Below are 17,284 nucleotides of genomic sequence, written 5' to 3' on the forward strand. Positions count from 1 at the left end.
TATCCAGCTAAAAAGAGAAGAAGTGTCTACTCAAGTGTGTGGCCCTATCTTTTGAAGTCTAAAGGAGGCCATTACCAAAAGATTAATGTCGGACATATTGGATGATTTCGGCAGGATCTGCCAACCATCTAATGAGTATGGGGGCCTCCCGACTCTCCACTGACGCCAGATGTCGGGGTAGAGTAGGATTGGGCAGTTGGAATTCAAAATACCTGATTCTTTTGTCCTTATGGGAAATAAGCCACCACTAAAGGAGTCTGGCAGCATCTTATTCCCTTCTCCCAATTCAGAATACGGCTGAGAGGGTGCATGTATATGGGGGGGATCAGAAGGAATAGCTGTCGGCCAAACGAGCATTCGGTTGACAGCTATCTAATGTGTATGGCCAGTCTAAAAGGATTAACTGGCTCGGCTGTTCCAGGGGTGAGATAAGACTCCCGCCAACCTAAATCTGTTTGGGCTAATAATAAAAAAATAACAATAATAATAATTATAATTATTAATATAATAATGAAGAACAGTAAATAAAAAGATAGCTGTCAGACTAAGCCGCTCCTTACCCAGACAAGTCCGCTCTTAGCAACAAAGAAACCTCTACAGATCTTATACTTTTTTTTTTTTTGTGTTTTCGGCCCAGAAAAAAGCACAATGCAATTTGGATCTCTACATGATGTGTCATTTTGTCTCGTTCAGCCTGAAAGGTATTGTAATTTGTGCACAGAGCTCTTGGTCTCCATTCTCTATCTCCATAGGATCTGCAGCAATGTCCAAATTTAACTAGGAGCCCCCGGGCCTGCGCTGCCTGAGTCAGTCAGTGACAGCTATGTTCTGTGTGTGCTGAGATTTACTGTGATTGACAGCATCTATTCCAGGGAGAGCTAAACACTGTGCACTCATTCTTAATGGTAGAAGGGAAGAGGTGCATATCAATAATAAGGAGAGACGCAGGTAGCTATGTCTTGTCCAAAGAAACTCTGTTGAAAAATTCATCCTGACATTACATTGATGAAGTAAATGCTGCATTTCATTAGGACAGTGTAATAAACATTGGACTGTCACCCATTAGAAAGTGATTTGTCAATGGCACTTAACCTAAGTTCTTTTTAATATGGGAACTATGGGACCAACTAATCCAGAAGAATACAACGTCCTAATGTTTCATGTGATCAACCACATTAATGAGGTCTTTCATTTCTGCCGCCTCAAGTTGGAATGTGTGCTTAGTAGCCTCCTTGTAGGTTGACTGCGCTTCTTGAAAAACAAGGGGACACCTTTTTATTTTACTTCTAGAATCTTTTTCTATTCATTTTTAGCATTTCTTCATTCTTTCTCGTTCTCATGTTTCCTGTATTAATTAGATTCACATTAACCTATGTTTTTTTTTCCCTATCCAATCCGATTTCTAAACCATCCTCACATATACACAGTGTAGGAAAGGGTAGAAGGGCGATCACATGGTGAAAATCATATAGTTGAGTTGCAACATTTGCTGGTGTTTTATTTCTGAGTGTAATGCTTAAAAAGTTATTACTATTTCTCATTAAATTGCTGCTTCATAGTAGATGTGATATATATATATATATATATATATATATATATATATATATAGAATGGATATAACTACCAGGGTAAAAGGCCCAGAAGGCAGGTTGGTCCCACTTCCCTAGTGCCATTAGCAGTAGAAGGCAGTGTATAGGAGCAGGAGGGGTGGTTATGGATAATGGAACGTAGACTGCTAGAAGGCCTAAAAGTGGAGCCCCATTCATTTTTTTTCCTAGAAGGCACCAGTACTGGCTATTTATTTATATATAGTGTTTTAGGTGCCATTGGTGTTTTCGTAGAGTGCTGTCACCATTTTCTTGTGTATTGTTTTGCAGCCGCAGGAGTACTTGCACTTGTACATTTTTTTTTCATTTTGCTGGAATCTGCTGATCAAATTTTCTTGTGTATTAGATAGATGATAGATAGATATGAGATAGATAGATAGATAGATAGATAGATAGATAGATAGATAGATAGATAGATAGATAGATAGATAGATAGATAGATAGATAGATAGATAGATAGATATGAGATAGATAGATAGATAGATAGAAAGATAGATAGATAGATAGATAGATAGATAGATAGATAGATAGATATGAGATAGATAGATAGATATGAGATAGATATGAGATAGATAGATAGATAGATATGAGATAGATAGATAGATAGATATGAGATAGATAGATAGATAGATAGATAGATAGATAGATAGATAGATAGATAGATAGATAGATAGATAGATAGATAGATATGAGATAGATAGATATGAGATAGATAGATAGATAGATAGATAGACAGACAGACAGACAGACAGACAGACAGACAGACAGACAGACAGACAGACAGACAGACAGACAGACAGACAGACAGATAGATAGATAGATAGATAGATAGATACATAGATAGGATAGATTTGGAAAGACACAGGCCAGTCTAACCAGAGATGGATAGACCCGTATTTTTTATTTTTTTATTTTACTAAAATAATGGCGTTCATATACAACAATTTAGGTTATAGACTCAGGGGCTATGGAATAGAAAAGTGTTGTACTAAGAAAACTTCGGATGTTTGTCTTTCCAGTTGAGAATGTAATAATGACTCATGTAAGATTGCTGTGCTTGTGAATGTCATTATCCGTTTTCCCGCACACATACAATAATGTTTACTTGAGGTTACCGGCCCACAGTTGATGAAAGGAAACACATGGATGTCACATGCTTCTCTCTTGTGCTTTATAATTTTACATTTCCTTTCTGACTGATTATTTATTGTTGGTTTTCTTTGCAGGAACGGTAAAATGATTGAAGAAAATGACAAGTATTCATTAAGAGAAGACAATACAGAATTAACAATTAAAAATATCATTAACAGTGATGCCGGATCTTATACCTGCAGAGCTACCAACAAAGCGGGATTTACTGAAAAGCAGTCATTTCTACAAGTGTTTGGTAAGTCTGTTATGTACTAATGATTCCTTTCAACATGAAAACTTACTTTTCATATATTTTCTAAAAATAAATTGTTTTTGTTGGCAATAGAGATTCACAGAATACTGAAAAAGGGTTATTCCTTAGACATTTATGGAATATCCACTGTATATACCTTAAATGTCTGATAGATGCGGGTCCAAGCTCTGGGACTCGATGAAGAGGTGGCCGAGGGTTCGGATGTTTCCATAATTCCCATAGGAACTAAGAGAGAGAGCTGTGCACATGAGAGAGACACCTCTCCATTCATTCCCCACCTGGATGTGACCAGCGTTCTCGAGATAGTTGAGGGCCCCAAAGCTGAAACCCACACCTATCAGACATTTATGGCAGGGGCTGACAAAGACAATAGAAAGTCCTCATGCAAGAACAGTATACGGACCCCTCAATGATATTACACGGCCCGACTTGGGCAGTGTAAACGAGCACCGATCAACGAGACAGCTCGTTTATCGGCACTCGTTAGCTCCTTTCACAAGAAGCTAGTATGGGGAGGAGCGCTCATTACTATGATCACTCGTCCCTATACATTTCTATCATGTTGGCAGCGCATCTCCCTGCCGACAGTGATAATAGTTATGCCATTTAAAGCATTGCAATCAGCCGATGAACAAGCGTTCACACAGGAGAATTTACACAGGAGAATTATCCGGAACGAGCATTCTGTGAACGCTTGTTTGCCCGATAATTGGCCAGGGTAAAAAGGTCTTTACTCATCAAAAAACACCACACCCTTATGTCTGTCTTTTAATCCACCTGTAATTTTAAGAATGGCATTAGCTCAGTCCCTTTTATACAATCCAATAGACAGTACAAAGTTGTTTTTAGGAGGCATTGTTAACCCTCACCAGTGGCGTAACTACCGCCGTAGCAGCCGTAGCGGCTGCTACGGGGCCCACGGCATGACGGGGCCCGTGTCGCCCGCCGGCACGGGCCCCCACCATGGCCGGAGGCTCCGCTAGCAGCCGCTATGGCTGCTACAGCGCGACGCCACTGAACACGACTACGGCAGAGCAGGGAGGTATCTCTCCGCTCTGCCATTAAGCAAAAAATACATGTATCCCCTATCCACAGGATAGGGGATACATGTGTGATCGCTTGCATTGATAGGGAGAACGGGGGACTGAAAGTCCCCTGACGTTCTCCATCACAAACCTCGGACTTCCGGGGTCTGTGTCGGCAGCGCCGTAGAAATGAATGGAGCGCCGGTCGCGCTTGTGCACATGCGTGACCAGCGCTCCTTTCATTTTTATTGAGCTGTGCAGACGACGGAAATCAGAGGTTCTCCTTATCGCTGCCAGCGATCACACATGTATCCCCTATCCTGTGGATAGGGGATACATGTCTTTTGTAGGACACACTGTAGGTCGCATTTTTTTGGGAGGGGGGACACTGTAAGGCGTTCCCTACAGGGGGGGGCTGTATGGCGTTCCCTACAGGGGGGGCTGTATGGCGCTCTCTACAGGGGGGCTGTATGGCATTCTCTACAGGGGGGGCTGTATGGCGTTCTCTACAGTGGGGGCTGTATGGCGTTCTCTACAGGGGGCTGTATGGCGTTCTCCACAGGGGGGGCTGTATGGCGTTCTCTACAGGGGGGCTGTATGGTGTTCTCTACAGGGAGGGCTGTATGGCGTTAGCCATACTTACCTACAAGGGGGGCTGTATGGCGTTATCTACAGGGGGATGTATGGCTTTATGTACAGAGGGGGCTGTATGGCGTTATCTACAGGGGGATGTATGGCGTTATCTACAGGGGGGCTGTATGGCGTTATCTACGGGGCGGCTGTAAAAAAGGCACTATCTACAAGGGGGGGTTGTGTGACACCTAGGGGAGGGGGGGGGCAGTCAAAAGTTTGTTATGGGGCCCAGTTTTTCCTAGTTACGCCCCTGACCCTCACCTACCTACTGGGCCCCTGTGCAGCTGCACAGGTTGCCCCAATGGTATGTCCGCCCCTGATTTATGGCACATCTCATGGATGTGCTGTAAATGTCTAACCGGAGAATAGTCCATTAAGGAGTATTCAAATAGTAGGTGTGTTTATCCAATAATCCCATATAATCTGATAATCCGTCACTTATAGAACTGCAATATAATGTGGAACATAACACACAACAGAAAACTGAGGTCATCCAATAGGAACTTTTCTGACTGAAAATCAAAGTGATATCTTAATTTTGTTAATGTATTATTTTTGGCTTTCTTCGTGAAGGTGAGATTCTTAAATACTTTTCTAAAATACAGCATGTTTCAGGTCCCATTGTTACTGGATTTAAAGGAACAGTGTGGACAACCTGCTGATGAATCTAGCATCAAAACAACTGGTGAAAATATGAATAAAATAGTCTCGCTCAGTGCAGCTCTGGAGTCACGGGAACTTTTTTTTCAACATATTCCAAACCCTATATCTTTTAATGTATTTATGCTTGAAAAATGGCGCAACTTTATTGATAAATCCACGCTATTACATCCAACGGGATTCCACAAAGAACATGTGTCGCGCGGTATACTCGCTAAACGGATTCCATTATAGCCTATGGGTTCTGGATGTATTAATCTGATGCCTAACAGTGGCATCCATCACCCAAAGGCTATAATGACATCCGTTAAATATATACTGCATGAAAAGGGTTATGAGAGTTCATGGTGTATCCGATAAACAAGTACAACGCCATGACATATCCATTAAACATAAACATATGCCATTATAGTCTATGGGTGACGGATGCCTATTGATGCCAACGTTCAAGTATACGTCAGGGACTTTTCTCGGCGTATACGTCAAAAACCTAGGCCACTTAATGTCATATGAACCGAGCAAAAGGATTGCAAATTCTCAGTACAGGGGTGTAACTATGGGGGTGCAGTAGTTGTAGTCGCACCATGGCCCTGAAGCAGGTGCTTCTATTGGGCCCCTCAAGTGACGGAAAGGTAAAGTGGTCGCCTGGTATAGAAATAATTTATAATGGTCCGATCCAGATACCAGTTTATTTTACCTGAACAAGTCTTGTTTTACTGATCACTAATAGTTTGATTTTTTAAAAGATATTTTACATTACAATTTCACTGTTTATAGTGTTCACTATATTCCAATATACACAAAATAGGAGTTTTAAATGCGAAATAATCAGGTTATTATATAGTACTAGACATGTTCATGAGACAACATATAATATACTCTGGACAATATATATTGTAACTTCACATAAAGTAGTTTTACTTGTTTGGAATCTCTTTGTAGGTGATTATACAGTTTGTGTTGCTTTTTTTACCAATGTTTTGACAAAATGATAGTAAATATTTTATTGCAAGTCTAAATGAAAAAAGCAAAAAAAAAATGTTATCATGAAGCTGAATTACTTTGTTTGACTTGACTTTGCTTTTTTATATGTCTGTATAAGGCCATGTTCACACGACACTCAAGAAAAAACAACATGTAAACCTGTCATCGCATTGCTTGGCGCACTTTCCCATTGATGTTAATGGGAAGCTTGAATCAAGTGTTGCTTGACGCATTTTTTGACGCGTTTTACGCGCCGAAAAAACGGGTCAAATACACGTCGTGTGAACACCCTGTAGTAGTGGCAGTAATCGTTGTTGGGTCAATCACAAAATGCAAATCGCTAATTTATTGTAAGTCTGGGAGGTTGTCAGTAGACCCCGGGTTACAGCAGTCTGGTCTACGGAAGACATGAATAGTACAGGCTGGCATAAAACAGCCTGTAGTTCCCGTTATGGGCAGCATGGATACTGTAGGAATTTCAATTCCATGCAGGTTTCTTTCAAGTTGCTAATGGGAATAATTAAATCGAAGTCAGCCTGGCGATCAGGAGGAAGTTATCTTTCCATTCATGCTGTGCTAGATGTGGGCATGTAAATAAATGGCCGACCTTGTACAACATAGATGAGCCAGGTCCACCAGAGCAAGAGACACAGTTTGTTAGCCGATCTTCACTGTGGATAATAGAAGGGGGATCTGTAAGAAGAGACCATGCTCTCTGTTACATCCATGTATCCTAATTGGACGTATGGAAAGTGGTTGTTGTCTGGAGACTACTTTGGAGTCTGTTTTTGACTGATTTTGGTCTTATGTAGTAACCCAGTTAGGGTTACAGAAATATACACGTATTCCACCTAAACTAACAAAAAAATCAATCAATCATGATTTGTCATCTTTTGAGTTATCTTAGCTTTGTCTGTTTGTTCGTGGCTTACTTGATAGCTACCATTACATCTCTTATGGGGGTTGTCACCCAGCTTTCCCTGAATAGTATACCCCCTTATAACTACAGATTGGCCATTTAGAAGGTTGCAAAAGAGGTGTGACAACCGCCGAGGAAAATGAAGAGCGCAAGAGGAGTGAGAATATTTCATCACTAGAAGGACGACTCAAGAACAGGCGACACTTTGTGTTTTCTTTAGAAATGTTCATCCTTTAAGTGCAAGTTTGTCCACAGATCCTGTATAGCAGTATTAAAGACCCATAGGCACTCCGTGTGCCCCTGAGTGGTGACATACATGTATGGTGTATTTGTGGCATTGTAGTCTCTCCCCTAGCAGCAGTGGTTCTACTGTACTTTTTCACTGACTCCTCCACATATATAATTGAAGGTACAGTATGGGCCCATAGCAGTCTAAGGACACCGTATTACAGATTCGCACACAGATCTATAATAAAGGCTCGTGCATATTTATCTTATCTTGTCCTGCTAGAGAAGGATAACTTAAAGGTCAGCCCATACAAGGCCTATCTGCAATAATGATAGATTTTAGAAATTTTATCAGCAAGAATTTGGAGCATCCAGATTTCATTTAGAATGGTATTTTTGGTGGATTCAGTTAGGGTTGCTTGTTAGAAAGGTTAAGAGACCTGTCAAAGATGCAGCCATGCGGTTTACAGGTTCAGTGACTAAGCACAGAACTCCGGGGCAGCTGAGGCACAGTCTTTTCCATTCCACTTTCCTTCTAAACAACATAGCAGAGCTTAATTTGTCATTTGATTCTTTGGGGTGCATATGCCAAATGACAAACTCAAGTCTACTTCATTCAGACAAGCTGCTGTCCTTTACATCTGCTTAAATTACTGTTTTAGTAACTTGGATGTCCTGAAGGTCTGACTTTTATTTTATTGTGATACTGTTCAGGATAACAATCGATACTTACAGGTTTAACTTGGAATAGAAATTATATATTTCTTATGCTATAATAATAGGAAGCAGCAATAGAATATTTATACACAATGCATCATGTCCTGGAAGTTAAATACATACCCTGAGATATTGCAAGAAAATAACATTTTGACAGTGATTCTTTTTTTCACAAGTGCTTCTTTGAGAAACGTACTATGGCTTCCAGCGCTTTTGGCACATAAAATGTCATTTTAGATAATACAAAAAAAAACCACTGAGGACTTATGAGTTTATAACCTCAGCAGGAGAATTGGAGGATTATGCTTGTTACGGCTATACAATGTGAAATGATCTGCTGTAAGGGAAGAATTACAGATGACATTGGTTTTGTACCAGAAGAGAAAATCAGAAGTTTCTAAGTATTTATAGTTTTATGCTGCCGTGGATGTATATTTGGTACTTGGCATCTCCTGCAAAGTTGTATGCGGCAGAAAGCGTTTGACAACCCATAGTATGGCACCCATTCAAGATCACTATTTTGTTTTTTATTATCTCGAAAAGGTCCAAAATTCTGTGAAGATTAATTTCTCAGTATATCTTTATATATCTTTGCAAAGACATAGATCTCAATAATAATATTCTGGCTGCTGCCTGTCACCTCTAGAGGGAGCTGAGGAGCCCTTTTGAATACTAGTAACACATTGAACTCAATAATAAAACTATGCAGTAACTTATTAACTCCCCTTAGTGGCAGATGCAGGCAGACAGAATTTTATAATTGAACTCTATGTGGGAGATTTATTAAGATTGGCGTTACATACGCCAGTCTTTAATAAATGATTCATCTAAATAAGATTTAATACATTTATTAAGATTCAGATGCCTCTTAATAAATGTGTCACATCTGTCGGCTGGCCATGCGCCATCCATCTCCCCATCGAACATAAAATAAAAATATTCTCACCTCAACACCTCACCTCAACGCTCCTCTTTGCTTTTCCGCACCGGGTCACCTCAAGCTCCCTCGGCAAACAATGGCTCATACAAGGCCCTGGCACCAGGTTGCATCCGGATCTTATATGCGATGTAACACTCAACGTCCTGAGCGCTGTGTCACATACAACATCCTGCCCAGCGTCAGTACCATGTTAGCCGTGGCATGCTGATGGAGCTTGAGGGGACCCGGAGGGGAGAAGCGTAGTGGTGAGGTGAATATACATATTTTTTATTTTTTTATTGGCCGATGGGGAAGGGGGTAGACTGATCAGGGGGCAAAGTAGGGGACCCAGGAGATACCTCTCACTTGATATGCCCCGAGTAAAATTTGCTACAATTTACACCAGTTTTCTGTAAATTTTTCAGGGCTGCGGTGACTTCGCCTTTTTTGTTAAGTCTTGCCCCTTTTCCCAAAAAGGGACAAGGATGGTGCTATCCGGTCAAAAGGCACAATTTGCAAATTGAGAATTTCGGACCCTTTTGTGATTTTTCTTCACAAAAAAAGGATGCTGTTCCCCCACATATCTTTGCAGTATATTTGGAGCTCTGTATAAGAAAAATGCAGCTCGATATATATCAGGGGAGGGTTCCCTACTCTATTTGCACTTTTTATTAAGGCTATGTAATCTATATTAATTTAGTTTTTCTAAAACAGTTTACTATATATTTCTTATATATTCTGTGTAGAGATGAATTTATTTCATTATAACATTGTAATATAAGATTATTTTTATTCTGGAGGAGAGTCCTGAAAAAAAAAATACTGAATCCAGAAAATGTCTTTTTGTGGGTGTCTTTAAAGGAAAAGTTGAATTAGAGCAACCCCTGTGAATTTGGGCTATTAGAGCATATAAATGTCATGGAAGGGGGTCCCTCACTCAGAAACCCCTCTATTAGCTAAAATGGAGAGCTTCTACAAATAATTTCTACTACTCTGGAAGACCAGGTGTAACCTGTCATCTCCCCTATGTAGCCTCATACATCTGTTATTGCTTTGGGTTACAGCAGCCAGGCGGCTTCACTTAATGGGCGACCCCTTTAATATATGGGTGATTGTCAGATGAAGACAAATAATGATTGATATATTTATACAATATGAAGGGGTTGGTCAAATTGTAACAAGAGCCAGACATAAGTTGCATTAATATTGTACAATCATTTTTGGAGGCTCTAATTGTAGTCAAATTGAATAGTACCTATTTGTTAAACTATAGATTCACTACTGATCATAGTTTACATATAGACAAATCTATATTGAAAGTAACTTTGCAACTACTTTGCTTTACTCTTCTTATACTGATGTTCAGTTACAACTTATACTATAGGCCAGAGCTGCATTCAGAATTCTGCTAGTATTGGACTTCATTATCTCAACAGGCAAATCCAGCTCCGCTAAACAGCCCTTTCGTACTGTATTCTGGGACATTTATTATTTTATTTTTTAATGTAACTTTGTCAAAGTTTCCAAGTTATGGAAATTTCCAGCCAACATAATAAGGGGTCTAGTAATTTAGAGAGCATTGTGTCTCATTTAAGTTATTTGGGTCGCTCTACACATCTGTCATGACTTTGGATGGGAAAAGACATCAGACCAACCCCAGGTTAGGAAGTAGCTTGCTGTCGCAGGAATCTTCTCCTCTCAATATTGTCTGTAATGTGGGATAAACCCAACCTCCTGATTCAGTCTTAAAGGCTATGTACACCTTTGAAATCGTTGTTTTTTTTAAATAAAATTGTCCATTAGTCTGATTGGTGTAACTTTCTAAATACATTTTATTAAAAATGATTTTTAATTTTTGAGATACTGCTGCTTTGTAGCCTGTATAAATAGCAGGTGTATAGTTCACTAAGACCTCAATCCGTCAGGTTAGCAATGCTGACGTGTTCAGTGAAAGCGGGTCCTGTGTGTCTCCGACACGCAGGATCCACTTGTAACTGATCAATTGATAACAGGTGGATCCTGCGTATCAGAGACACGTAGGACCCACTGACACTGAACCTGTTAGTCCCACGGACCTGACGAATATAGGATTCAGTGCTAGATACAGCTGTTCTGTATACAGGATACAAAGCAGCTGTATCTCAAAAAGTAAAAATTATTTTTATTAAAATGTATTTAGGAAGTTACACCAATCACACTGATGACCATTTTATTAAAAAAAAAAAAAACAAAACAAAAAAAAGACGATGTCAAAGGTGTACATAGCATTTAATTTAAAATGGTATGGATTACCAGGAGATGGACCCTTGTTTTCTCCTTTACTTAAGGTACTGTTTCTTTAAGGAGCTTGTGGAAAATCTTTCAGATTACAGATTTCTGGTCGAGTTTTTTCTTATTTCTTTCTTTCTAGGTTTAGAGTTCTTATAACATAATATAGTAGATTTAATGGCAGTCCCCAATAACCACAGATATCACATTAATATATCAACAAAGGGCCTCATAATAAAAAGAAAATGGGCATCACGCCCCACTGAGAGCTTAGCCAAATATACTACACTTTTTAATGTCCACTTATTTGAACTTCATTTTATTTGAATTTATTTGCACTTTTTTTTTATCTTCACTTTAATATCCACAATTCTATTTTTAGGTCCAAAATTCTGTGCCGATTTTTTTCTTAATATATCTGTATAGGAGAGCTCTGTTTTTCTCACAAACTGCATATGGATTTATGCATCTAGTAATAAACTGAATAGATGTAGAAATACCTGAATGCAGTCAGGGCCCCCAGGGGCAGCTATAGGTAGCCACTATGACAGTATTACAGCAACCCGGGGAAGCACTTCAATGCCAAGCCCCTTCCATATTGGGGCTGTATTACAGTGTTTACTACCTCTATGGTAGGTATGGCACTGAATATCATGATCGCTTGTGCTAGCTTGGCTACATATTACAATATCACCTCTGCTACATCAGTACAGATTTTAGTATGATTAAACACGCTTTATTGAATATATAACATATAAGTGCATCTTCGCATAGCTAATTTTACCGCATCATTTCTAAGCTGTAATATAAAACACTGTTAAAGAAAAATAAATGTCCAGACAGTGACCTTGATTAAGCAATATCACATAGCAAAGTGATTTACAGAGTTATTGTTGCTTATAGATTTAACAAACATTGGCGATTGGATTGTGCGCTTGCCTTCCAGCGCACAAGTCTTGTTGCTAAGTTACACTATTAAATAATTTAAGCAGTAATTTAATTAATTTTCTTAACAGTGCAGCCTCATATTATACAATTGCAAAATGAGACTACGGTTGAAAATGGTCATGTGACCCTGACATGTGAAGCAGAAGGAGAACCCATACCAGAGATTACATGGAAAAGAGCCAGCGATGGAAAGACTTTCACTGATGGAGACAAGGTGAGAGATTCCTTTATTATTTAATTTGCATCGAGGGTAATTTATTTTTTAATTTACACATCTACTGGGGACAACTTATAAACAGATTATATAGATCATAGACAGACAGACAGACAGATAGATAGATAGATAGATAGATAGATAGATAGATAGATAGATAGATAGATAGATAGATAGATAGATAGATAGATAGATAGATGTGACGATCTAGGGGTATGTGGACCCACTAGGCCACAGCGCCGTAGCGGAGCGATATGAGATAGATAGATAGATAGATAGATAGATAGATAGATAGATAGATAGATAGATAGATAGATAGATAGATAGATAGATAGATAGATAGATAGATGTGACAATCTAGGGGTATGTGGACCCACTAGGCCACTCTGCCATAGATAGATAGATAGATAGATAGATAGATAGATAGATAGATAGATAGATAGATAGATAGATAGATAGATAGATAGATAGATAGATAGATAGATAGATAGATAGATGTGACGATCTAGGGGTACAGTGAAGGAAATAAGTATTTGATCCCTTGCTGATTTTGTAAGTTTGCCCACTGTCAAAGACATGAACAGTCTAGAATGTTTAGGCTAGGTTAATTTTACCAGTGAGAGATAGATTATATTAAAAAAAAATAAAAAAAATCACTTTGTCAAAATTATATATATTTATTTGCATTGTGCACAGAGAAATAAGTATTTGATCCCTTTGGCAAACAAGACTTAATACTTGGTGGCGAAACCCTTGTTGGCAAGCACTGCAGTCAGACATTTTTAGTAGTTGATGATGAGGTTTGCACACATGTTAGATGGAATTTTGGCCCACTCCTCTTTGCAGATCATCTGTAAATCATTAAGATTTCGAGGCTGTCGCTTGGCAACTCGGATCTTCAGCTCCCTCCATAAGTTTTCAATGGGATTAAGGTCTGGAGACTGGCTAGGCCACTCCATGACCTTAATGTGCTTCTTTTTGAGCCACTCCTTTGTTGCCTTGGCTGTATGTTTCGGGTAATTGTCGTGCTGGAAGACCCAGCCACGAGCCATTTTTAATGTCCTGGTGGAGGGAAGGAGGTTGTCACTCAGGATTTGACGGTACATGGCTCCATCCATTCTCCCATTGATGCGGTGAAGTAGTCCTGTGCCCTTAGCAGAGAAACACCCCCAAAACATAATGTATCCACCTCCATGCTTGACAGTGGGGACGGTGTTCTTTGGGTCATAGGCAGCATTTCTCTTCCTCCAAAAACAGCGAGTTGAGTTAATGCCAAAGAGCTCAATTTTAGTCTCATCTGACCACAGCACCTTCTCCCAATCACTCTCAGAATCATCCAGATGTTCATTTGCAAACTTCAGACGGGCCTGTACATGTGCCTTCTTGAGCAGAGGGACCTTGCGGGCACTGCAGGATTTGAATCCATTACGGCGTAATGTGTTACCAATGGTTTTCTTGGTGACTGTGGTCCCAGCTGCCTTGAGATCATTAACAAGTTCCCCCCGTGTAGTTTTCGGCTGAGCTCTCACCTTCCTCAGGATCAAGGATACCCCACGAGGTGAGATTTTGCATGGAGCCCCAGATCGATGTCGATTGACAGTAATTTTGTATGTCTTCCATTTTCTTACTATTGCACCAACAGTTGTCTCCTTCTCACCCAGCGTCTTACTTATGGTTTTGTAGCCCATTCCAGCCTTGTGCAGGTCTATGATCTTGTCCCTGACATCCTTAGAAAGCTCTTTGGTCTTGCCCATGTTGTAGAGGTTAGAGTCAGACTGATTAATTGAGTCTGTGGACAGGAGTCTTTTATACAGGTGACCATGTAAGACAGCTGTCTTTAATGCAGGCACCAAGTTGATTTGGAGCGTGTAACTGGTCTGGAGGAGGCTGAACTCTTAATGGTTGGTAGGGGATCAAATACTTATTTCTCTGTGCACAATGCAAATAAATATATATAATTTTGACTATGTGATTTTCTTATTTTTTTTTTATATAATCTATCTCTCACTGGTAAAATTAACCTAGCCTAAAAATTCTAGACTGTTCATGACTTTGACAGTGGGCAAACTTACAAAATCAGCAAGGGATCAAATACTTATTTCCTCCACTGTATGTGGACCCACTAGGCCGCTCTGCCGTAGCGGAGAAGCAGCTGGCCAACTCACAGTCTAAGCAAAGTCTATGGAAAAGGTTCGTAGCACAAGGTTACCTGAGATAGTCCAGATGGCGGCAGAGGCTCTGGCACAGATGGGGCTAGATGTGGCAGGTTGCGCCAGACGTGGCAGATGACACCAGACGTGGTGTATACTAGCAGGCGTGGCAACACGACTCCGACACTAGACAGGCTCAGGAACGAAACACAGCAAGGGATACAGGAGACAGGCAGCAGGGCAAGGGAACACTGGGAGCAGAAAAACACTAAGGGTATGTGCACACGGTAGCAGGCTTTTACCTCTGAAAAGACAGACTGTTTTCAGGAGAAAACAGCTGCCTCGTTTCAGACGTAAATGCTCCTCCTCGCATTTTGCGAGGCTTCTCTGACAGCCGTAAATTTTGAGCTGTGCTTCATTGAGTTCAATGAATAACGGCTCAAATTACGTCTAAAAGAAGTGCCCTGCACTTCTTTTGACGAGGCTGTATTTTTACGCGTCGTCGTTTGACAGCTGTCAAACGACGACGCGTAAATGACAGGTTGTCTGCACAGTATGTCGGCAAACCGATTCAAATGAATGGGCAGATGTTTGCCGACGTATTGTAGCCCTATTTTCAGACGTAAAATGAGGCATAATACGCCTCGTTTACGTCTGAAAATAGGTCGTGTGAACCCAGCCTAAGGGACCATTTGCAATACAAACATGGGAAAACTACAACAACGCTCAGGCAAGTAGTGGAAGGGCAGAGCTCTTTTTATAGTTCAGGGTGCTCTGGGGATAGGTTAGGGAATTTTTTAGAGAGGATGCGCGCTGGCCGTTTAAGGCCAGGGACGAGCGTGCGTACGCACCCTATCGCACAGTCCAGGACAGCAAGGCTACGCCAGCTGGCGTCTTAGAGGGTAGACGATGGCAGACGGCCGGGAAGATCGGCCGTTCGCCGAAGGTGAGCGTCAGCGGTCCGCGACCGCAGTCATAACAATAGATAGATAGGTATGAGATGGATAGAGAGTGGAATAAGAAGGAAAACCTATGATGTCATCAGCAGCTCCTAGACAGATAATAGATGCAGTGTGAAGGTGAATGGGAAAAGAACGGCTGATTTCCAGCAGAGCCGAGAAGTTAGACAGGACTGCAGCCTCAGTCCTACGCTCTTCAACATTTACATCAATGAACTGGCCACAGCTCTGGAATCCTCCTCAGCACCAGGTCTCACCCTCCATGACACCCAGGTGAAATTTCTGTTGTATGCAGATGACCTTCTGCTGCTATCACCAACCAAGAAAGGTCTCCAAGACAACCTGCAAATACTGGAAAAATTAAGCACCACGTGGGCACTACCCATCAATGTAAAGAAAACCAACATCATGGTGTTCCAGAGGAGAAACTCAAAATCCCCCAGGCATCATTCCTTCACACTAAATAATGGCCCACTTACAGCGACCGACAGGTACACCTACCTGGGCCTAGAAATCAACCAATCAGGAAGCTTTAGACAAGACATTGAGCTGCTGAAAGACAAGGCGTGCAAAACTATCTATGCCATCAGAAGAAAAGGCTACCACCTCAAACCACCAGTGACGGTCTGGCTTAAAATCTTTGACTGCATCATCTCCCCAATCCTCCTGTATAGTTGTAAAGGATCTGCCAGACACAGCTTCTGCGTCGACGCCCGTGGTTAATCAGTCTGCACCTGCTTCTAGGTCTGATAGAATGACTCGATCTGCTACCACTCAGGCTGGTAGGCTGAGGAGTGGGAGAACCTATCACGGCCTGGCCAGATGGAGCTAGCTCCCGCCCTCGGTCTATTTATACCTTCATTTCCTGCTCTTCCTTTGCCTGTGATTCTGTCTGGTTTCCTGGCTCTGCTGTTCCTGCTAGTACTATTGACCTCTGCTTCAAATTGACCCTTGCTTTACTGACTACTCTCCTGCTCTGCGTTTGGTACCTCGTACACTCCTGGTTTGACTCGGCTCGTTCACTACTCTTGTTGCTCACGGTGTTGCCGTGGGCAACTGCCCCATTTCCCTTAGCTTCTGTGTACCCTTGTCTGTTTGTCTGTCGTGCACTTATTGAGCGTAGGGACCGTCGCCTACTTGTACGCCGTCGCCTACGACGGGCCGTGCAAGTAGGCAGGGACTGAGTGGCGGGTAGATTAGGGCTCACCTGTCTGTCTCCCTACCCCGACATTACAATGGTAGTGATGTCTGGGGTCCGGACACATACCCAGACTGGTGAAGGTTGGATTCCAGCCCAACAGAAATATTCCTCCTGGAATTCTGCAAACATCTTCTCCAAGTCCATCGTAGTACCTCAAATAGTGCCCGTGGGGCAGAACTGGGCAGAATCCAGAAGAGGGCACTATCATTCTGGGCCCATCTACATAGCAGCAGGAAAAGTTCCTACTTTAAAGCATTGCTACACCAAGTCATCCCAGGTAAACCAGGTACCCTGGAACAATTCATTCTGACCCGGCCTGAAGAAAATGTAACTTAGGAAAACCTCACAAAAGTCAAATCAAGAATATAATAAATAAGGGCCAAGAGGAGTATATCAGTGACTGAAGGAACAACATAAAAACATCACAGAAACTGACAATATACCGGA

General features: G+C 41.2%; 1 protein-coding gene across 3 annotated transcripts in view; it reads left to right on the forward strand.

Annotated features, from left to right (window-relative positions):
- The window catches only part of NCAM2 (neural cell adhesion molecule 2), a 276,456-nt gene that overhangs the window by 159,450 nt on the left and 99,722 nt on the right, over positions 1-17,284 (forward strand). For all 3 annotated transcript variants that reach the window (XM_075854510.1, XM_075854512.1, XM_075854511.1), the window contains exons 7-8: positions 2,834-2,994; positions 12,382-12,527. In XM_075854510.1, coding sequence (XP_075710625.1) covers positions 2,834-2,994; positions 12,382-12,527 — 307 coding nt within the window. The remainder of the gene's footprint in view (positions 1-2,833; positions 2,995-12,381; positions 12,528-17,284) is intronic.

This window comes from Rhinoderma darwinii, chromosome 2 (genome assembly GCF_050947455.1).
Source record: "Rhinoderma darwinii isolate aRhiDar2 chromosome 2, aRhiDar2.hap1, whole genome shotgun sequence".
NCBI classification, from domain to species: Eukaryota; Metazoa; Chordata; class Amphibia; order Anura; family Rhinodermatidae; genus Rhinoderma; species Rhinoderma darwinii.